The sequence below is a fragment of the Toxotes jaculatrix genome, chromosome 17 (assembly GCF_017976425.1).
Source record: "Toxotes jaculatrix isolate fToxJac2 chromosome 17, fToxJac2.pri, whole genome shotgun sequence".
Classification (NCBI taxonomy): domain Eukaryota; kingdom Metazoa; phylum Chordata; class Actinopteri; family Toxotidae; genus Toxotes; species Toxotes jaculatrix.
The window spans coordinates 5,855,756-5,880,318 of NC_054410.1; the positions used below are offsets into that span (position 1 = coordinate 5,855,756).

General features: G+C 40.4%; 1 protein-coding gene across 1 annotated transcript in view; it reads right to left on the reverse strand.

Annotated features, from left to right (window-relative positions):
* The window catches only part of slc25a21 (solute carrier family 25 member 21), an 83,078-nt gene extending 59,865 nt beyond the window's left edge, over positions 1–23,213 (reverse strand). Inside the window, exons 1-2 of the mRNA XM_041061521.1 lie at positions 23,039–23,213; positions 22,820–22,907 (exon numbers count right to left, since the gene is read on the reverse strand). Of these exons, the coding sequence (XP_040917455.1) occupies positions 22,820–22,889 (70 nt within the window). The 5' untranslated portion in view covers positions 22,890–22,907; positions 23,039–23,213. The remainder of the gene's footprint in view (positions 1–22,819; positions 22,908–23,038) is intronic.
* Between the last annotated feature and the right edge of the window lie 1,350 nt (positions 23,214–24,563).

Genomic DNA, 24,563 nt, shown 5'->3' on the forward strand with positions numbered 1-24,563 from the left:
AGAGGGGAAAAAAAAAGGCCTCTTGGACGGAAATACCTGCAGGTCTACTTTATACATATACATCATCCTTTCCCCTCCCATCAGACTCTGAGGTAGACCCCTTACCTACTCACACACATGTAGAAATCTTTAAGACTCACAGCCTCAGAAAAGTTCTCATGGGTTTTCAGTGGCAATCCAACCTGGCAATCTTCCAGAGCTCTCTGCAGGCACTTTGTTTTGCAGTGGGGGGGTCTTTTGGGTCAAGCCCAACAAAGATGCATCACTGCATGGACCCACCACGTGTGGGCGGGTAAACTGGGCACAGCTCTGTAATTCCATATTACAAAAGGAAAGCTGCCAGGCTACTCTGCCTTCGCCCTAATTGTGATTGTCATACTCTCTATTGAATTATGTGATGAGAAGGGGGATGCATGTCTCTACTAAGCCTTGAAGATGAGAGAGCAGGAAACGGCAAAGTGGCTGTCCTGTGAGGTCCTGTCTGTAGAGGTCGGATGAAGATATGCATTGTGTGTATGATTCATATGCCACATTGTATTAGTGTACAACAAGGGCTGAGAGGAGGCAGATTGGCTTGGAACACTGCAGGAGAGGGACAAGGCATTTGTATCCTCCTCTGCTTGTAATACATGGTAACAAGGGTGATTTGCACAGTTAAATCAAAACCAAGTGATGGTGACACTGAAGTCTCATGCATCTCAAGATGAAGCTCTTCAAGCGTGTTTCGCATCGAAGCCCACTGCAATCCATTTGCCTCTCAGGAGACTCAGTCACTCGAGGTAACATGAAGAGTTAGTTAACCTGCGAGAGCGTGCTTGAACCCTAATGCACTGCAGATGTAGCCATTTTAGAAGTCACACGTTTTATTGAAAGCTTGCTGCACCGCTGCTCCGTTGCTTCTCTGTCCCTCGAAGGAAAAAGTTAAGGGAATGAGACTTGTATCTGTTTATCTGGGGATGTAAGGAATGATGTTGCAGCCACTTTGATCAAAACACACACGTTTTGCGTTACAACAACACGACTGTTCGGTCATTTGAGAACATTTAAGAGAGAACAGGCTGCAACCACCGCTAAGGCAGCACTAATGCAGGATAGGTGCAAGATGGATGTATGATAGGGGACTTGTGTGAAGGCTTCCAATGAGCATGCCCGCCAGGCAGCCACATTACTCATGTAGTTGGAAGGTCTATTATAAAATTGGCTACGCATTACAGAGACATAATGTGGGCTCCTGGCAGTCCTGTACACTGCCTGCGGTGAGGCTATCTAACACAGTCAGTGGGATTTATCTGCTGTTATGATCAGACCCACAGCAGACCTGCCTAAACACAGCGTATCTCCCCCCCTGCATCCCAGGCCACATTCAGCCCAGGGAAAAGGTCGGAGAGAAAGCTCAAGATGTGCGAACAGGTCCCAATCAGATGATTTCAACCTGAGCTCATATGAGGAAAGCAGAATCTAGACCTGACAAGCACCTCCAATTCTTCTTCAAACCCTCCCCCCTCTTCACGGCTCCTCCTCGTCCCCTTCCCTCACTCTGAACCCCCCACCCCCTCTGCCCGGCTCCATTGCTCCAGGAGATCCTATCATTTCTCCCGCAGACTAGATTTCTTGGGTGACTTCAAAGCTTGTTCACTAAGTGTTTAGAAGAATGCAATGGAAACAGGAAAATAATGTTCTGATTTCTGTAAACTTTATAACATCTGCTTCTGCTTAGCGCTGGTGCAGTGTGAAGCAGGGGCTCCATACTGTGTACAGTTTGGGACATTTTTTCCCACAGTTTAAACAGCATCTCGCACACTGAGAAGGGTAAAAAAAAAAAAAGTGTCTAAAGCCTAAGGAGTATATTCTTAATGGTAACTTTGGTACTGGCAAGAGTTTGTTTATTTATTTAGTTATCATCTTCTTTTATTTATTATTATTATTATTTTTTTAAATGGAGAGCAGTTTAATACATTCCCATTTTCAGCCATGTCACAGACCATTTGAAAGGCAGGTGAGAATGAATCCCACAAGAAAGGTAACAGCTTAACCCTCTAAGACTTAATTTCCATCTCTGTTTGTATAACCTTCATCTTCTGAGAATTCAGAGGATGCAATGAGTATATTTCCACTGAGAGGGAAAGGAACCAGGCGAGGCTTTGCTAGTGTCCCAAAAGGCCTGTGAGTAATGTTGCTGGCACCATACAAGCATACACACAGACTAACGCTACCTCGTTGTGTATACACAAGATGACAAGCCGTTTTTAGGGCCAGGCCAGATAACTCCATCACAATCTCCCCATGCTAACAGGGCAACATGACAAGAGCGCCGTGTATACACACACACACAGCATCCGACTGGCAGCCTCAGGGCTCCTGTCTCCTTTCCCCTAACTCAATCATGCTCAGGTTTCACTCTCGCCCATCCGAGGCTAACTCGCTTCCTCTCTCTATCCCCTCATTCAACCCCCCATCCTTAAAATCCTTAACCCATATCCCACCCATACAGTATCGGTTCCTATTCCGATATATGTGCATGTAAGGAAAAAGGCAAGAGCTTTTAAAATATTTTACTTCCCAAAATTGATATTATTGGGATGCTATCATCTCAAACCATGAAAATGATTTAAAATAGTACATATTTTAGGGACAGAGATCAGCCCACGTAGCATTTAATAATTCTTCGTATTTGTTCAGACAGTTGAAAATAGAAAGGAGACATAGGAGAGCAATGTCTGGCAGGTTTCAGTCCGAGGCCAACGAGGGCACACGTGTAGCTTCAGACACAGCCGCCCTAAACGTTAAATTCTCCATGAACACCGTTAAAGGAAAAATCCTCCCTAAATCAGTCTGTCACTGCTGAAGTAAAATAAGCATTGGCAATGCACCTTGCACTTCTCCATTTCATTGTTTGGTTGTATATTTTCCATATTCCAGTGAAAGTGCCAAAATATCAAAAACATTAAGCTATTTCCAGTCCAGCTACGAAAGCACTTGCCAGGTTTGCAGGGAAATGTTTCTGCTATTAAAAAGTTCAAATGTCAGATTTTGGTATCAGTCCCTCAGAATTAATGAGTGAGAGCATCTTTCTAAGATGCCTCATTTTGCTCTGACATTTAACCATCTAACAGGGAAAAATCACAGAGGAGGAGGAGATCATTTCTCCACTGACGGCAACCGCAATAAACCACAGTCCATTGTAGACACAAGAGATAACAACTTGTCTTCTTCACAAGCCAAGAAAACCCAGACTCCCTGACTTGACAGTTTTGGCATCCTTACACACAGAAGCCTTGCTCACAGTGAACAGTACTTTCATCAGGTGGGTTGGCCTTTTTATGGTCTGTTTGTGACAACTGAGATTTATCTAAATTATAAAAGAGGTTTATCTAAGCTCCTTTTTCCATTTCTCACTCATTTTTAATCAACTTAAAAGGGTTTTGTTCTTGTTTTTTCACTATGTTGCTATTTCTAACACAATAAAGAAAATGAATTTTAGTGCCCAGTGGCCCAGTAGTTCACATGATCCCTAGCACCAAGGTCTGAACCGGCTGGGGCCCCTTCTGTGTGAAATTTACACAGTGTCCCCATGTTGATACAGGTCTTCTCTGTATACTTATGTTTCCAACACTCGTCCAAAAGACACGGGAGGGTCAGGTGAACTGGAAATGCTAAACTGACTGTAGGTGTGAATGTTTTAGTCTGGCTTACACCATGCGTACCACTTCAGGGTGTTGTCAGACTCTTGCCCAATGCACACTGACACCTAAAAAGGATAAGCCACATAAACAAGGACGGATGTGCTTAAACATGCACAAACACCGAGACAGTGTTTTAACAAGACATAAAATGATGCAGCATAGGGAAAAGTGGTGGATGAAACTTTTCAGTAATCCTCTGCTTACACGCCGAACCACTGGAGGTACTCAGAGGTTAACTCAAGCTGATCTAGGCCACAAGTAGGAGGAGGGGGGTAAATCCTTGTCAAGCCTGTGTGCCTGTGTGAGGCTGAACATGTGCTGGGTCCACCTTGTTCGACCCTGCTCTGTTCTCTGTTAGCTTGGACTTCACACGTTTACTTGTACAAACTGTGACAATGCCATTTTGTTTACAGCATTGTTGTACTGCACATGTTTAAGGGTTAATTACTAGCAGATGAAGCGTTGGGTTTGTTTCTAGGACGAGGGACTAACAGGGTGAGGGTGTTAAACACTGGACATGTTTGGGTCATGTATTTTGTGTTGTCAGACTCTGTGCAACATGCCAGACACTGAGCTTGTCACTAAGCACTGATGTTTGGTATGAGGTCCAATATGGAATATGAACATGTGTTCACTTGGCTGCAATGCAGGAATAATCTTCTCCTTCCTTAAAATTCTCAGTCACCTGTATGTGTAAGAGAGTATTTTTTAAGTGTGTTAGATTGAGGCAGTGTATGAGTATGTGCAAAGGTAAAAAGGATGCCCCAATGCACAGCTGGCAGGCTTTACAGGCCTATCAATTTTTAAACTAATTTCCTCAACTTTTATTCTGTTTTTTTTTTTTTTGAAAGGTTCCTGCTGCAGGAAAAACAGCAAATGAGAAAAAAATAAATAAACGTGGGGGAGCGACACCGAGGGGAGGAACACTAAGTGCTGACCTCAGGAGCCACACGAGACTGCAACACATTCTCAGATGTGGACTTCAGTTGGTAGAGATGCTGACAAACAGAGATCAAGGGTGCCTTGGGATGCACTGGGGAGCAGATTTTTGTGACAGCAGCTGTATAATAATGTCTTTCGCTGCTCTGGAGGAAGCTCTCTAAAGTCAAAAAGATAGATATATAAATATATAAATAGATGTAGATATCATTGGCATGTTTTTTTTCCCTTGGGTTTAGAGACTAAAAACTACTATCCAAGTCATCGTTATGAACGGGAAACTTTCCTGATAGTACACAATATATTTGACTGGGCACTTAGTAATATGGGAATACCTGAAAACCAAACATACATGGACGCCTCACATCGGCCATACACTGTTACTCAGTGTGATTAAACCCCAGTTTAATGGACGTGATGCTTTATCGTTAATCCACAGTGTAGAATTCTCACACGACCATCACTGGAGTGAGCCTTTTTAACTTTCATTTTATTTGTTTTTGTTTCAAGAATTGAGCAGTGGTCAATTAAATCTGTCTTTATCAATTTGCACAATAATAAGGCAAAAATCTCAACTGTTCTGAAGGAAACAGAACAATTATATCTTATTGCAGGAAAAAAAAACACCACTGTTAATGTTTATCAATATTGCCAGAATTCTCCTTAATTTATAGTAATATTAAGTGAAAGTTTTACATTTTAATGTTGCTGTTCAAACTAAAAGCTGTAGTATAAGCGAGAGTAGAGTGAACATGACACGGTTTCTAGAGGAAAGCACATGCAGTGACACTTTCCCTAATGGCCATCTTTTGCAGCTGACCATGTCCGTCAGGCTGAAGGGGAGGAGTTCAAGAGCTGCTAATCTTCCTTGGTCAAGACTCTCTGGATAAACATTAATTTCATGGCCAGTTGGACTCAGGTTGTGTCTGTTCTAATTTGCCTGGAGAAAAAAAAAAAAAAACAAGTGACATCTTCCTTCACCGGTGACCAGCTCTCCCTCTGTCACCCACAGTCCCTCTCTCCTCAGACCTCCACATCCAGGTCCACTCGTTTGTTTCTTGCCCTAGACGCCCACTACCATGATGAATGGGCCCAAGCTCCATTCAATTACGCCCAAAGTGCGAAGACGCAGGAACAATGGAAACTGGCCTCAGCAGTGCGGTGCAGACCCTCAGCATTCTTCGCAACAATTTAGTCTAATTAGCATCAACTCCTGCCCCATCCATCATACTCCTCAAGAAACATAAACAAACTGTCAGCTCTAGCGTAACAAACAGATCGGCCAGCTACTTAGCACAAATTATTCTTACATGAAACGCAGCTTCTCAGGCAACCTTCCCCCCCTTCAGGCCATCTGGGGGAATGGAGAGCTATTAAAATTGAAGACACATGTTTCAGTCAAGTTCAACTCTCCACAGTGCCAGGGTGGACACAGTGACAGTTTCCTCTGCTGGCTCGGCAGGACCGGCGGAACGGGGTGTGGTAAGCAGGATCAGTGTTTGTGAAAGGGTGTGTATGTATGTATGTATGTATGTATTTATATGTCAGTGCAAGCATGTCATACTTGTGTTTATCTTCTATGTTTGCATAAGCTGTATAAGCATGAGTGTATCAGTATATTGAGGTTACAAAAACATTTTAAGGCTTTTCTCATTTTTTTAAAGGATGAGTCCATGTGTTTAATGTGCAATAGATGATTTTTGACCATTTAAAACATTATCAGCTAACAAAAATCCGATAAGAGAAAAAACAAATAACCAAAATTAGAACTCAAATTAACCATAATGTAATTTAAACTGAACAGAAATTAAAAAGAAACTTTCTTGATGATCAATAATTGTTTAGACCATTTTTAAAGAAAATAATCCACATATCTGTTGGTTCAAAAGGTCAAAATTTGCTGATTATCATCTTCATCTTAACATTAAAACAAATTGAATATATTTGGGTTTTAGACTGCTGGTAGGACAAAACAAAAATATTTGAGACCATCTCTCTGGGCTTTAAGAAACTATAAGGAGCATTTTGACTATTTTATTGTGTTTAATGGACCAAGTGATTGACTGATAAAGAAAATAATTGCTAACTGCAGCTCTAACTAAAAGATGTTGCCTGAGATTAAAAAAAAGATTCTGAATTCCATTAATTAATAACAGAAACCAATAGCTTCTTCTATTAATCTGACTCTGTTTTACACACACATAGTATATCCCCATGTCGCTTGAGACATTATCTAATTTCATGCCTAAAAACCAAGTCACAGTTACACAAGAAAGCATTTTCATATTTCCAGCTTTGATATCACTGAAGGACGCCTTAAAAAATGTCTCAGCAGTGAGTGGTTTTTCAGTCTTCCTTTTAAATACCAAATACAACACAGGCTCAGGATTTTCCTGACTTCAGCCAGACAATCATTATGAAGGAGAAACAGTAAGAATGAATGTAAATTGCCTGGCGTTCTGTGTAGGCACAGACTACACAAACGAGTAGTTTAAACAATCAACACTTAACAAAACCAAACCCTTTTTGATCACACTTCAGGCTTTGTGTTTGATTGTGTTTTAAGAGCCCGTCTGACCCACCCAGGAAATGCGGTAACCAAATTTAAAAACATTCTTTCTGTCCAAAAATCCCATTCAAGACATGCTGTGGTTGCATTAAAATACAATTTAGCACATTCTTCTCACGCTTATCTTAGTGCTTATAATCAGTTATGAGGCCTCTATCATAAACAAATGTAAATAAATTAGCTCTAATGTATTCAGAATAAAAAAAAATGTCTTGTGAGAATGAAAACAGGGCATTTACAAAAAACCACAGCACTGTTGATTGGTGTAAATTGGACTTAGTTATACAGCAAGCTTGTTTTAGAGTGACCATGTGCTGAATTGGAGCTCCACCAACTCTCCACTCCAGAAACCCCCCCACCACCACCACCACCACCACTCTACAAGGACCATGCTTAATTTGTCAATTTTCCATTTCCTTCTTGATGTTCTGCAGAGTGTGAAATGCTTCACTAATTATCTAGGAAGTTTGGCAGGAGAGGCTTGTTGTTTTTAGAGAGCTGATGGCAAGCCTCACTCATCCCAGCAAAGAAGGAACTGCGCAAACTCACAATGACAAATAAACCAGACCCCCCCGCCTCTCCTCTCTCTGCTAACAGCTAAACATGTTCAACAAAATAACAAAACTGGGCTAAACGAAACGTCAGCACCAGCACTCATTTTTCTTTCTTCCTTAAACGTACTTATTCCACATTAAACACACCACAGTGTGGGGAGAAAGTCTCAAACCAAAACCATAGGAGTTGAGAGAGGCTTTGACAGGCAGACTGCAGAGGAGCTGGATCCCTGAGCCAAGGTGAGAGTGGAGGGTTATTCTAATCAAGCTAATTCCCTGCAAACCTCAAAATGATGTCATCCAGTGTTTGCTCATTAGAGATTCTTGTCAAGATGCCAAGACTAATTTGCATCCAGTCGTGAATGCAAATATGAGCCCCCTCTTTCTTTTTTCTCTCTCTCTCTGTGCAGCTTTTTTCACAGGACAAATTTAAAGATCTACATTATATAAAAAGTATGGATGGGAAGGGATTGGCTGCACTAGAATGACTAATAAATGGATTAGATTTGTCATTTGGTCAGCTCACAGTGCCTCAGATGAAATGCCATTTTGATTCACCTACATGCAGAAACGCCCATTTCTCCCCTCGCTTTCCCACAAAGCTCAATTTTTCATGTAGGGCTTTTACGCAGAGCTTTCCACCCCGTTTCTTCCCTGATGGGTATCACTCACAAGCCATTAAGCTTCTGAACTGCTCTCTGGCCCGAACTGTCAGTGCTGTGACTCAGCTCGCGGAGTGATTCTCAGATCGAATGCACAACTGGATCAGGACGAGAGGCGGACAGTGCCAGTGCTTTCTTCTGCTGCCACTCCCAAATCTTTCTGCTCGTTTTTCATCATCTTTCGCCCGCTTCTCCCCTCTGTGGGAATGGCAGACACTGAAGTAGTGCTGCAAATAAGCTACATCATGTACTTGCAAACTTTAAATCCAGCTTCCGTACACGCACCAACTGACATCCAACAATTCCAACCATGATTCCAGCTGAATTTTCACTGTGCAGCCTTCATCTCTCTGATGACATGAAAAATCAACACAGAGATTAGAGCAGCAAGGAATAATTATTTTCATTGTTTATTAATCTGACAGTTACTTTAAGAAAATGGTGAAAAATGACCACTACATCTCCTAAAGCCCAACGTGACGTCTAATAACCGCCTGTTTTGTCTGACCAGCACTCCAAAAGACAAAGGTATTTAATTTTCTACCACATCAGACAAAGGAGCAATTTTCAAGATTGACAAGTTGGAGCAAGTGAGTGTTTATCAAAATAGTCCCGGATAAATTTTTATACTGATTTTATACTGAAGTAATCAGTGCATAAACTAATGCTTTGAACTCTAATCGTTCTAAAGCTCACGTGTCTCCAGCAAATTTGGAGGTAATCTTCCTTTGTTATTACACCAACATTTGTCTATTATCAGCTAAGCTAAACAGATAAGCTAGACAGAGATTTTTCTTTTAACTCTGGGATTAGTTCCATATGATATTTCCATGCATAAAAGATAAATTACTAATGTTGTTTGGCAGGTAGTTAAAACAGCAAAATTACCATTAGTGGAAACTGATTTATACTTGAAATTTTTAAAATTATCATAAATTTCATTACAGGTTAACTATTTGCTGAAATAAAAGCAAGCCACCGAGGAAAGTATAAATTCAAAACCATTTAAAAATTTTTGGAACCCACTGAAACCACATTTGTTTTTCACATTCATATATCCTCATTTTGTATCAATATTACATAGCATACTAAGCTGGCAGCATTATGTGGGTTATGTTTATAGGTTTACACAAACACTTTCAAGCCACCTTAAAAAAAGGCTGCAGAAAAATAACATTTGAAGCCTCAACCAACAACAACCTCCCTCCTCCCTGATCTACTGTACTGCTCATAGTGTAATGCAGCTGACTAAAGGATTTCATGCACACAAACACGCCTGGCCGAGTACAGTAAATCACTCCCTCTACTGACGGGGAGAGCTGCTGCGTTTCAGGTGCTGTTCATCTGGCAGAAGTTTCAGAGGCCTGCCTCCAGAGAAAGAAAACAAACCCTGATCCGCTTCCCCACGAACGGCTCCCTGCGAGCCAGCCAGCGGCCTCCAGGAGGCTGTCCAGCCGCTCCGGCCCCTTGGACCAGGATGTTTGGGTTAGAAAATGACTTTGCTACTCCCTCAGCCCCTTTCTCTAATTGCCCCAGGGGTAATTACCTTGTCTCCTTTCCACTTAAGAAAAAAACAAGAGCCATAGTGTTATTGTATCAAGTATAAAGTAAAGTTTGCTAAAATTAGCATGAGTAATATTTTTATAACAATTATTACAGTTAGAATAATAAATGTATTAAACCAGAAGCTGTAAGTGATGTAAATATCAATGAACTATTAACATAAAGTGTCAAATAACTGATCAACTTACATTCTTCTGTTTGCCCAGCAGCTTACAAAGTGACTGAAGAACTACAGTTGAATAATCCTACAGAAAAGATTTTTACTAAGAAAACATTTCCTCAAGTAATCACAATAAAAACATCTGCAAAACCGCAGTGGCCTGTGTATGATCACTCATGACGTTTCCTTTACGGAAAAAAAAAAAAAAAAAGCCATACCATCAATTTAAAGCAAATTCTGAATATGATGGGGGGGGCCATAATCGCAGAGGCCTGAGCGTGTCATTCTACCTTCATCCGGCTCGGGACTGATAGATTAGTGCAGAGCGCAGATTCTCCCCTGGGTGTGATATATCAGGCTGCAACGGTCCAAGTACTATTATGAAACACACCCGTGAGTACCGCAATTCAGGAAAGACCAGAACACCAATGGAGCTCTCGAAAGATTTCTTCTTGTGCGGTATAGGCAAGGACAGAGGAAAATTCTTGACTGATAACTCCCCTCTAACTATTACATACCATGTGCAAACCTGGAAAAAACAAACTCGGGCCGAGAAAAAAAAAAGAAAAAAAAAGAAACACCAAGAATACAAATAGGGGAAGTGATGAAAAAAAGTTCACCTGCTCTAATACATATGCACCAGACTCAAGGGAGACTTGTGCCATGTGTTGGAAAAAGACATCCACTGCTGCAGTTATTGTTGGATTCACATCCTCCTTTTGAAGACGTCAACATCAGTGCCTCACTATAGAAACAGCTGGCCGCCTGTGTGTTCCTCCAAAGCTTTTGGGGGATTCCTATCGAGAAAGCATCTGTCAGAGCCTCTGATTACAGAGCTGCCCAGCTGAGCGCTCGCACCGTCAGACCGCTGATAACTTAACCTTCCTCCGTCCCATTTCTCGGCCGCTGCTCTCCCCCCTGGACCCGCTTCAAACGCTGGGCCGGCACCCTGTGTGGTCTCTGTTCTACTGAGCGAATCTCAGTGTGAACTCTTGTTTTAAAACTCACACAGGCCATAGAAAATACCGACTGTGTCATATCTGAGTCATGATTTGGATCTTGGTGCGGACTGAAACAATTTCAAGAATCAGTGTACTGAATGAAAGCTTGGAGGCCTTTCAGAATAAATGTGGACACCGTCTGCTGTGTTAAGTCATTTGTGCTGGTAATATTAACATTTCCAGTGATACCTGTGGCAAAACTAAACACAGATGTGAAGGGATTATCTCATATTTTGAGAGCTGTATGTTTCGCCTAAGTGAAATCATTTGTGCATACATGCAAAGGGATCAGCAAAGTTATCCATCTTTGTATTACCTTAAAATCCATTAACTTCACCATACTTTACTGCTAAATGTGCCGCTGGGAACAGTACAAACTCTTAACTCAATACATTACAGAGGCGGATTAACAAAATGCAGTATGGCTCTCTCCTGCCCTCTAGTCACTCTGTCTGAGTCATCATTTTCATGAAATATTTGGATCAGATTCTGCTCTAAAGACAAAACATTTTAATCCTCATTAAATAGCTGTGCAGCAAATTAATGCCAGAATTTGAAAAGCCTGGATTTTTTTTCTTCCGCATATGTTTTACTCTTTCTCTTTCTTTCTTTCTTTTTTTTTTTTTTTAATCAGAAATCAAAACCAGATAAATTTAGAACATACTGCAGGAGCAGAGCATTCGTCCTTAGGGCAGCAGCTTTACCAACAGATGAACATTAACACACAAACACTGCTTTTTACTAGAATCTGGCAGCTCCTTTGCATCTCCATCCCTTACTCTAGTTTCAAACAAACTATAGAAACTCTTGCATACCTCTAACTGTTCTTTATAAGCTCTTTCCAGACTGTGACATTTGTGAGTGCTTTGATTTCACTGCAGGACTCTTTGATTTCAAAATGATAATGAAATGGTAAACAAATTCCTAACATGACCTTTCATTCAGTTTTGTTTCTCATTATCAAATTTTTCCTTGTCCTCTGCCAACGTCCCTCTCTTAAGTATGTCATCCTCCAACCACTCAAGATCAGAAATAATACAAAGTGTCTATAAATTTGAGCCTCCCTAATTAAAGCCTTGCCCCGGGGACATGCTCGATCATGGCCACCAGGCACGGGACATATCCTCTGAATCGACACAAATTGGCCCATGAGCACAACAAATTACATTATGATTACTGCACTGGCCCAAATGCTGTTCATCTTGATAGAGTTAGCCCAAAGTGGGCAGGCCCGTCTCCCAGCTACAGAGCTAAAAGGGGAGAAAGAATTACAGTTTTTGGCTGGGGCTTACTGTAAAAACCTGTGTTGTAAATTTCCAGCTCATCCAGAGAATCACAGGGCATGGATGTGTGCACACAATGCACACATCCATACACGCACGCACGCACGCACGCACGCACACACACACACGCATATACACACAGAAACAGCCATGTAATTCGGGGTTTTTCGTTTGTCCGGTTTTGTTTTTGTTTTTTTGACAGTACTTATTATGTTTATTTATATTTCAGCGCTTACAGCAGGAGCACGGAGGGTTTGTAATTACTGTATCTGAACTCTTGAATCGTGTATCAAACTCAGTTGAAATAACATGAGGTTTGCCTTGGCCTTGACTTTTTTTTTTTTTCAAAGATTTCCTCAAACAAAACAAAAAACTATTAAACAAGAGATCAAAACCGGTGAGCCTGAAAAATCAGCATTAGGAACCCATCCAGTGGTTACCTCTACCGCAGTGCAGCAGGCCCATGTGTCTGACCTGAACTGTGGCTACGAGCTACAGGGCAGGAAGTTAAATGCCCAATTCAAGGCTTTTCAACACACGTCAACGTTCATGAGGAAGAACGTGGCAGAGGATAAACAGAAGGCATGCTGAGGCTCAAGAGTGGCTAAGCAGAAATTTTTAAACAATTAATATTTTGTGTTTTTAGTGATTCAAATTTGTTTTTATTTATAGAACCCTGAACGCAGCAAATGTCCTGTCAAACATCCACACTGAGATAATAAGTCTGCAAAAATGACACAGTATCTCTCCAGAGGAAGAGCATGTTCCAACTATGACTTAATTAGGAGGTTGAAGACAGAGCCGGACTCAAAAATGTACATAAATCAGAAAACATAACCCAGACACATAAGAGAACACACACACACACACACACGCTTAAATATATCCATTTCCTTGGATGCATGTGCACGCATGTCTAGCACAAACATGCACAATTATATCCAATTTCCCGGCATAAATTTCTCACTTGGATGCACATACACGCAAAAACAAACAAACAAACACGTTCACTTCACCATTTTGTGGCATGAAAACATAGCCCATGCACGCACACGCAACCATTTCCTTTGCACGAATACATGACCCAGATGCATGCAAAAATACACACACACACACACCATTCGCACAACTGTAAACTCTCAGTTTCTTACAGGGTCACTCTTTCTTTGCCCCTTGACTACTTAGTCTAAGTGCTCAATTAAGCATAGCTTGTTTAGCTGATCTCCCTCCCAGTTTTATTATTGTTGCCATGTGCTGCACTATGTATGCCTTCACTTTTTACTTTATACCTGCCCTGAAATGTCTGAATGATCTCAGCACTTACTTTACATCTGTCCTCTTTCCCAATTTAGCATGTTTTCTGTGGTGAATTTACCCCTCTGCACACATATTATCATGACCTGTACTACTGGAACGCTGCGGTAAAAGGTGCCGAAGACCTTTGTTTGCTGTATGAAATCATGCAATGATGCGATGAAATACTTTGTGCCACAATCTAAAATCAGCTCCGCTGAGTGTCCCGCAGCGTAGTGTCCTGGTTTTAATAATTGGTACCTCTAAATAGGAGGCAATGATCCAGAGAAAGCCTCCCATGTTGAGCAATCATAATTATCCTCCTGAATCCACTCTTGCCATAACACCATAATTATTATTATTATTCTAGGAACTTGCATGTATGTCCTGTGTGTGTTGCCGTGCCTGACCATGAGATTAACAAGAGGCTGTGATGGAAAAAAAGAGAGCTCTGACTTGACTAAGACATTAGTAAATTATTGGTGCACCGACTGATACCCAATACGCTGAAGCCTCATCTTATCACTGCTCATACTGACCATGACTGTATTCATCTAGATGGAATCCCACATCCCAACATCATTACTCCAAAGCCATTCCAAATAAACCATTTATTAACCTGAGCATACTGGTAACTTTCCATTTACAAAATTAACAATCCATTAGTGTGATTAGGCCAATAAGTGATCATCGGGAGTCTGGACTACTGAAATTATGTAACCTTGCATCATCATCATCATGCTTTCCTGCCATGACTCAATTTGTGACATCAGTCCACCAAAACATCCCATATTTCACCAATTATAGCAGCCATTAAGAGCTTTTTCCCCCCAATTATCAGTTCATATTTTTAATGTAAATCCATATGATCTGAACAGCGTTACAGTGAGCTATAAGGTGTATGTGCTGAGGCACCACAGTGTTTATAGCTACTGTTTGTTTTGTGGGAAAGCTAATATTAAACTATTATGATTAAGTGGGCTCAATTATTATCAATTAAAATCAAAGATTTATTGAACATTTGCAAGCCTATTAGTTTTTTAATGACATTAAGTACGATAACTGATGCAATAATGTAATATTATGGGTTATGTAAAAACGCAATCATGTCATTAATGATGCAGTAGTGTGGCACCTAAAACCAATAACCCACTGGACCCGGTCCCTGACTAACAACAGCTGATTCAGAAGTGGCTGCATGTGCGCGCGGCCTCGCTTGGCCGACTGCTGCAGTTCAGCCGTGCGCGTGGCCGCGCGAGCTCGAGCAAGCGAAGCCCGGTAATTGCGCGTCGCGTCTTGCCTGGACTCGCTTCAGTCTCCCTCCCCCCCAACGCCTGGCCTCCGCCGGTCCCCTAAACTCCGCCAGTGAACCGTTTTCATAAATCATGTCATTAAGATAACGTCGGCAGCGCGGCTGGGTCTCATACATCACATCACATCACAGGCCCTCGACTAAACTGGGACACACGGTTTCATTTCTGTCCAGGCTCTCAGTGCGTCAAAGAAGCCGATGCGTGGCTCCGCTACAGCCTGCGCCGCGTCTGCGTCAAAGCAGGTCGCTTCAAAGATGAACGCCTGAAAAGCATCATTACAGGTGCCAACCAATACTAGTCAAAGGGTGGTTGTGTGATGGTTTCTTGCGTTATTTTTTTGTTTTCGAGCATGCTTTACTTTTTATTTTTTTACAGACTATTTCGGCTACAATCTGTCACTGAGGATTTGAGGTCTCAATTACCTTTCGCTTTTGCTTACATCCCAGAATCTGACAGAGACGGATCACAGTGCGAAGCAGAGGTAATTTCAGTGAAAATTAATGACACTTGTCAAATAAGGATGATTCACATGCAGCCAAAAGCCTGTGAGCGGCCTCACCTGTAGACACAGCTGAACCATTTCTCATGCGTGTTTTTGATTTTGCTGCTGGCATTACATAAGATAAAAATTTGGATTAACGGATAAATATTTTTTTAAAAAGGGGAGGGGGGGGGGGGGCGCAGTCTGCTGTAATGAATTTTGTATTTTTTTAATAAACAAAAAATATGTTTATATTAAAAAAAAAAAAAAAGTAGTACTGAAATATTTGTGGAACGGCAGCTTTCAGGGTTTTCTTGTTTGACTTTATCCGACCTGGATGACTGAGGATCTTCATCGGCACACTGCTGTCAAAACGCCGTCATTAGTTACGCTGCCTGCAGCACAGGAAGTCAGACAAATAGCACCAGCAGCACCCGAAGTCTTTTAAAGCAGAAGCGAGAGCTGAGGTTACTCACGTGTGTTCCTAACGAAAATAAATAAATAAATTCACCGCAATTTCCCCCTGGGGTTGGTAATAACGTGCGCTCATACCACTGACCAACTTATGGCCTTTAAATTTTTTGCCTTAGTTTATACTTTTGCTCGGAGATCTATACATACATATACATATATATACACATATACATATATATATAAAACTCATTACTCATAACAATTTTTTCCTATGTTAAAATGAACATAAGCTCCCTCACACTGTAACTCCGGCTACGGCAAATAATTCAGGCCTTCTCGTTCAATAATGTCACTGCGTTAAAATATCTCAGCCACAGAAATTGTGCACGGGCGCAATTATTATTTTATCATCACCATTTTTTATTATTATTTTTTTAATAAAACTCTATTCTGGGATGCGAGACATTTGTAGTGCATTAATTAGACCGTCATTACACTTAATGCCTGTTCGCATTCAAATAATTTCTTATGACATTGTGATCATTCACATTCAGCGAGGACGGTAATTAGTTGACGGAGATAATAAATCTTTTGTGTTTATTTAAGAGATGCTTGGTGCGTAGTAATTTTTCCATTTTAAATGAGGGGTTACTGTAATTATTCACCCCGCAGCGTGCAATTTATTCATAAAGACAGTAGAAATTTTCTCAAATTAATGTCTGACATCACTTCTATCGAGAAATTGATTAGCAATCATTCAGTTAGGAGTGCTTCTAATAATCGATGCAGTTTCCTATAACGTAAACAAGTCTGTCCGAAATGCTGCCTCGATGTTAAATCCTGACAGACACGCATAAAGAAAAGCACTGGGACCAAACACAGATGTGTCCGGTTAAGTAGCCATCCTTCAGCACTATCATGGCTCATTTTAACCAAGCCATCCACGACCCCTGTGCACGGACATGTGTCTGTCAGGGATGGAACAGAAAATGTAAATGGGTGCCATTTAATGCGAGCCAAAGCACACATCAAAAAATATGAGGGACGTGAGCCTCCGCATACCCTCCTAAACCGAGATGAGGAAAAAAAAAAAAGATGGGAGGTAAAGGGAGCTGATTTAGAGGAACAGGCCAAGAAGCACCCCATCCAGAATCAACATTACTTCAAACATGAGGTCATCTAAACATCTGTCTACAACATGTCCGCCGGGAGTTCAATCAAAGCCCCGCTGAAACATGTACAATTGTTTCTGGAAATAAATATTAGGCCTAATTCGCCTGTGATTGGTGCAGCCACTCGGGAATCGCGGGGGAGAAAAAACACTCAACTGCAGTCTCTGTCAATGGATACCCCCCCGCAAGTAGACACACATACACATTCATGCATACACTTTGTTTGACTTTATTTATTTGATTTCTCCTCTCCTCTTTTCTTCCTCTCCCTCATTTAGGCTAAGTGGCTTTATTTGTTCTTTCCCGACTGATTTCAGGTTCACTGTTTAAAACCAATTAAATCAGGAGAGCTGCGGTGCAGCCCGAGCGAGGCTCTGACAGTCTGGAGGGAGAGCTGCAGTAATCACACGCAGGGGCGTCTGTCTCATGTCGTTACAGTCCATTTGCTGGAGACGGATCGATTTACTCATGGAGTTTAAAAAAAAATGCATCTACCAAGGAAATAACAAAGGACTTAGAGAAAACATTACAGCAGGCAACGTGTAACTAGATAGATTTTCATTTTCTGTTTTTAAATTTGGTTCACTGTGTATTCAATCATAATGACATTATTATTTTAAAGACTATTCTCCGCTTCCACTTCCATCTTTTAAAGTCACTTTTTTCACATAAGAGAACATAAATTGCAATGTGTTTGTTTGGGCTTTTTTTTCCCCAAAACGGAACACTTTTTCTTATAAGCCGCCAACTCTGCAGAGCACCCATGTATCACCGCTGTCCCCCTGTTTGCAAAAGTTATAACTGAAATATAACCACTAAAAAGTTGTAACATCCCTTTACCATGAGCAGAAGGCATACGGTGTACACCTACTACCCCCTTGTGGACAAAATATGAATAGACGTTAAAATACGAATGCTTCATAAATCTGTGCTGCAGAATAAAACAAAAAAGTGGAATATTCAAATTTTACTTTATTATTCCTAATTATCATTCCTAATCTGTCTCAGCATACAAACAGAACAAAATGTATTCTAAAAATCAACATACTGTATTCCAACAGGCACTAAACATATCTGCTTATAACACACACAATATCATCAACTTCACAGGGGAAGAAAACCTCACAACCCATCCTTTCAGAGAAGTGGAGCCCAGACAGAAAACTGATCTCTCAGAAAGGTTAGAAGAAAAAAAATAGCTGGTGCCAGCTTACTCGACAGAGGGTCAGACTGTGCTCAGATGACTTTACAGAGAGCATAATGCAGCTTTCTCCCCCTTAATTCTCACGTCTAAGACCAGGTCACACATAAATTAAGACCCGTCTCTCTCCATCCTCGTTAAAAGTGAATCTAGATTTTTTTTAAAAATAGGAGGGAAGGTGGAGATGAGGAGAAACACTGAGGTCATTCTGCTCCCATCATCCTTGGTGAGGACAGATGAGCCCCTCAGCCTCTGGATGGGGGTCAGGACAGCAGGTTGTCAGACACAGGGGGCTCGTGACGCATAAACAGAAAGGGACAAGCAGCAAACACAACCTGATACAAGTCACACCCTGAATACTTCACAATTACTGTTTATTAAAACAGCACTAAAAGAAAAGTTCATTGTTAAATTATAAGTAGCTACTTGCAATCATATAATATTTGCCAGTCACCTGAAGTTTGAAGGACTACACTCAATGATCCCCCTTCAGTCTGATTCATTTTTCCTCAGTCTTATGATAGTAAACTGATTATTTCTAGGTTTTGGTTGAATAAAACAAGCTATTAACAACGATTATCTTGGGCTGTGGGAAATCTAGTTTTGCTGACAGTTTTTTAGACAATTAATCAAGAAACTAATCTGCACATTAATCAATATTATAACTAAGACTCCTCTACGTCTTTTGATTACTGTTTAACCAAGACATAGTTCCAGCTTTTCTTTCTTAGCATTTGATGCTTTTCTCTATTTTATAGGATAATAAAATGATTTGGGTTTTTTGGGGGTTTTTTTTTTTTTTGGACCATCAGTCAAACAAAACAAACAATCTAAAGATAAAAACCTTCATTGTTAGGAAACTGAAAGGGACAATTCTGACATTTTATAGACCAAACAATCAAAAGCATAATCAGCAAATAATGAAATGAGCGAACTGCATTCATGCGGTACATAAAATGTCCATCACATTTCTTTGTACTGCTGAACCAGCACAATTAAAAAGGGTTTTGTATTGAAACAAGTGAAGTCTGTGCCCAAAAGTCTGATCGTCAGCCCATTATCTCTTTTCGTGCTCTACTTGTACACACTCAATTACACAAGAGCCAGAACACTCTGCTTACAAATGCTGGAAGCCGCTGTTAGTTCCTTCTTAAATAAACCACTGCGAGTGAGCAAAGTGTTGGAGAGAATGAGGTAAATATTGGACTTTTGGAACCAAATATTTGGTCGTAAAACACCTGGAATATACTGTACGAGCTGCTCAGAGAAACCTTTGACATTCCCTGATTTTTTTTTTTTTTTTTTTTTTTTTTGGAGCTGTAAAAAGATTACGCCATTAACTTCAACAGCATGTGAGAGTACTGGCGGGCTACTTAGAACTGGGAGTCATACAAATTTCTGGCAGATAATGACTATTTTAGTTTAGGAATGAAGCACTCATTTAAGCAATATAAGATCAAGATCAGCCTCTATCAGTAACCACAGAAACTACAGCAACAGTGACATGGGATCTGAAGCATCCCTTTAACTTTTTTACAGCAGACTGCAGCTGAGAGAAACGAATGAAGGAAAGAAAGAAGAGAGTTGGGAAGCTGACTTCTTTGTGCAATGAGAATATAAAGAGATACCTTCTGCCTATTTAATTGTATGTACAGAGAAACCTAAACATACAAAAGTAAACTATATCACCAACATCACTCACTAAAATAAAGATTTACACAGTGTGATTGTGATTTCTAAATATGAAAACAATAAATACTGAAGATAGAAAGACACTGCGGACAGAAAGACAAAAAACACTCTTCAGTGTTGATCAACTTTGTGAGTGAGCTCAGCAACAACACCAAGAAACACAAACATGAGGTAAATGTTTTGTGGTGCTTATTGGTTACAGCTGTTGGCCTGTTCAGCTTGAAAAAAAAAAAAAGAACTGACACAATAAAGAGACATTGTAAAGTAACTTTGCTGATCACAAATGTTTTAGATGAGGCTACAGCAGTGCTTCTCAATTATTTTCTGTTACGCCCCCCCTCTCCCAATAAGAAGAAGACACTTTCTTGCATCACATTCATTCCACAGATACACATACAACCAAAGTCTTGTACCGGTGGTCACTGAGCTGCATATCCAGTTATGGACTGAGGCTAAAGGTTAACAGTAGTTGCTTATGAAGTGTAAATGATTACTCATTTGCTCTGACTACCCATGCAAAAACTCAAACCAGCGACCTTTCACACTAACAGAACCTCTGACAACAACAGAAAGAGTTGATTTGGCCACCAGAGCCCCCCAAAGGAAATTGCTAGCTATCAACCACTTATCCTACAACACAAGGGAAATGATAACAATAATTTATAAATACACTTCTTACAAAGACTCATGTTTGCACAGCCTAGCTCAAAGATGAGCAACGTAAACATGTAAAAAACGCCCAATTAACGTGACTTCCATTAGTATACATGGGTAAATTGCCAGGATATTTGTTTGTGTCTATCCCTGTCTTTACAAGCAAAGTAAAGACAGAGAGTGTCATATTATCCAATATTAACTCACAGTGGGAAACGGAAGAGAAGAGTTTTTTTTTCCCATGTGAAGCATAAAGTTGCAAAGTTAAACACAACAGCGAGAGGGTTCACGTCTGTTCACTTCCCGGTTAGACACGGCGTTTTTTCTGTATGGAGCTCAGTCTGAACTCTGGCCCAGTGTCGCCAAATTTGACTGACAGCCCAATCAGAGCGCAGAATCCGCCCACCTGCTGTAAGAGCAGCCCTATTTTTAAACTGTAATGTAGGACAGGAGTTTACAACTGGAGCACAGTTTTTCCGTACATTTGTTTAGATTAGGGCAAATGAAGTACGCCGAGTTCGCTATTAACAATTCATTTTGTCTATGTACCATTAAATGTGCCGACAACTATGAATGAATTACTTTAATACTGAAGAAAAATTAAAAACATGATGATTCTCAGGCAAGTTCCTTTTTTAAAAAATCTACGATGAATAGTGGCGCTAATTATGTCCTGGGAAAGTGTAAGTCACACCGAATCCAAAGATATATGTATCATGTCTCTGTGTAGAGATTATTTTTGAGCAGCCTTCTGTAATTGCCTCCTTAAACTGTGCAACAAACTGAGCAACTGTAACTACTACCCAACCAAAGCAAAACTGAGGCTAGCTTACATCCAACTTCCACACAAAAAATATGCATCAGGTTTACAACAGTAGCTTCACTGAGAAAAATATCCAAAAGTCCACTAAACTGCCAGGTTCACTCATAGAATCAGTGGTAACCTTAAAGCCAACACAGGTGAAAAGCGTTTCTGCTGCTAGCTTGAACACAACTCTGGACATTTCGGCCTCTCATAACATTCGCCAAGGGAAAAATATTGAACATACAAACTCACCAGATGGCAGGTGACCTTTTGGCGACTTGTGAGACTTGCGACGTGTGTAAAGCGACGCAAAAACAAAATTAATCCAAGGAGAGACGGTGGAGGGGTTAATCCAGGTAACTTCAGCGTCTTCCGCTAACGACCAAACAATTTTTTAAAAATGGCGCGGCATTTCTTCTTCTCTCACTGACTACTGTGCTGCTCAGCTGCTTGTGTGCTCAGTGCTGCCGCCTGTGGCCGACAGCTAATATGGCAATAACACTGATGTGAAAAAGTGGTCCCATTTATATAACTGTACCTACTGTCCTCTCTGATTGCCAACCATGGAAAATACAAGATCTAAAAATTATTAAATTGTACAATAAAACCTCACCAGCAGTGCAAATTTGAAAACTATTTTGCACATCTGTGATATTACTCAAGGTGTACAATAGCAGTGTGAATTTGATGCTGATATTTGCAGTGTTTTTCACCCCTAACCTTCTATATCTTATATCCTCTATAATACAGGTAAGCCTCTCACACCTGTACAACTTTTTAGGCTCACCAAGACTGGACAGCTGAAGACTGGAAAAAATTAGTCTGATGTGACAACAAATGCTGGAACTACCCAGAAATTATACAAGTAATTAAAATATGTAAATATAACAGCTAAAAGTTTATCAACATAGTTTTTATGTCACATATTGAAATATTTATTCCTGCCCAGCTGAAGCCCTGCTTCAAAGCTTTACACCTGAAAGTGATCTCTCATTGCATTCAAATAAATAAGATTTCGAATGAATAAATCAATCATTCGGTTGTACGCATGCGCAAACTCCTGAGTTTCCTGTACCGGAGGTTCATCGTGGAGCACACATGGAACAGGGCAAGAGAGAGGGAGGGAGTCATCTTGTTGACACTCGTACAGTCTTTGGTGAGGTGATCCACGGCCACGCATGTGCGATCACGACTAGAAACACTTCGTCCTGGGTTTTGTGGGAAAGTCTGAGCAGGGCGTCTCTATACCTTTGTGTAATGGGTAACATGTACCCGCGTTACACTCACTCAGTGAGTGAGAGCATGCAGCTCTGAAAACTGTTGCGTAATCTGAACCGAGAGTTTCAAAGCTGTCGAAGTCGAAACAATTGTTGGACTTACCAGCGGATCCACCGGCAATGATTTGATGAGAGGCTTCCCGGAGCATGCTCTGCGGCTTTTTGGTTGACATTTTGACTGTTTCAGGTCCCTGCCAAGGAAGACATAGGAGATACAGTCGTTACATGCACTTATATTTCTGTAAACAGGGCCGTGTTAGATCATATCTTGCAATAAGGCTCAGTAACAGTGTGTTTCAGCGCTGGTGAACACCCAACCAACCTGTCCTTTTCCTGCTCTGTAGTTAGTTGGTTAGTTAGGTGGTTCCTCGCCTGTGTCTCGTCCGGCAGGCTCCACTGAGTTTGTGCGCTCCTGTAGCGGCAGCCCACGCTGGAGAAAGCGCAGCACTTATATCTCTCCGAGTGCTCACAGAGCTAGGCTAGGCTAGTATGGAATCAATTAGCCTCCCAGCACCAAAGTGCTGGTTCAAATTTGCCCTCCCTTTGCCTCACAGCAATGACATGTTTGAATATTGTTAGTTTAAAAAAAAAAAAAGAAAAACAAAGATAAACTCTGACCTGAGGTCAATGATCAATATAAAGCTAACAGTCGCATAATGAGCACAAAGGTCATTTTTTATTTTCAGAGATGCTTAAGATTTTCATCAGTAAATAGTGAAGGAATAAAACTATTACTTAAATAGCAACATAGCATGTTTATGATATTAGCCTATGTAACTGTGAATTGAATAAGTACATTTATTCAAGTACTGAGTACACATGATTAGCTTAAACTATAAAATATGTTACATGGCTATAGGTTTAACTATTCAACTCTATATAAAGAAGTTAAAATGAATTCCACCTTAACCAACAGTGTTGCCAATGTATTAAAGCATCAGTAATACTATTTCTATAATATGATTCATATAATAATAACATTAAAACAAAATTAAATGAAACAAGATGTTTCATTTATCAGTTCTCAGTTGTTCACAGTTGGAAGCATCATTAAAGGGACAATTCTCATACAATAAAACATAATTAAATTAATTTTATTTGAAATTTTAAGAGCTTTAAGTTGTCCAACTATTATCAGTCAGGAAACATCTACGTTACATTGCAGAGAATGTTTACTCACTAAGATATAAAACATTCAGAGGTCAAAATATTCAGTATTTCTACAGGAATTTAGGTAAAAGTAAACCTAAGCTGAAATAATAAGTAAATTCATCTTAGTGATGGAAATGATTCTGGAAGAAGCCATTACACTGGATGCTTCTGAGCAAGAACACATGGCTTTTTATGATTTGAAATAAGTTTTAAACTATGCGCACACATCCCTCCTTATACACACCATTCAAGGTAAATATTGTTTTTAAAATCATTCCTCTTTCATAATTCATACAACATGCATAGTGACACAGCCAGCCAGTAAAATACTGTAAGGGCTTACTGTGAGGGTAACAACAGTCTCATCTATACCACAACACTGGAATCTTTTACTTTAAATTCAATTTGATTTAAACTCTTATAAAGCATGTGGTCCGAGCCTAACTGCACCATGGAAAAATTACAGAAGTTATTTTCTTTTTTGATGAGCAATGAAGGCACGCAGAACTTCAGCAGTGAGCCCTATAACGAGCATTTCATTTTGAATAAGAGCAGCTATGGAACAACAACGGTTTCAGACAAGCTATAAAAATGTGGGATTTACAGCATATATTTGGCAGGAAAATGCCATTACCACTTTGACCCCCCTGGATAAGAAAAAGCAGAACAGCTTCCACCCCTACAACCTCAGCTCC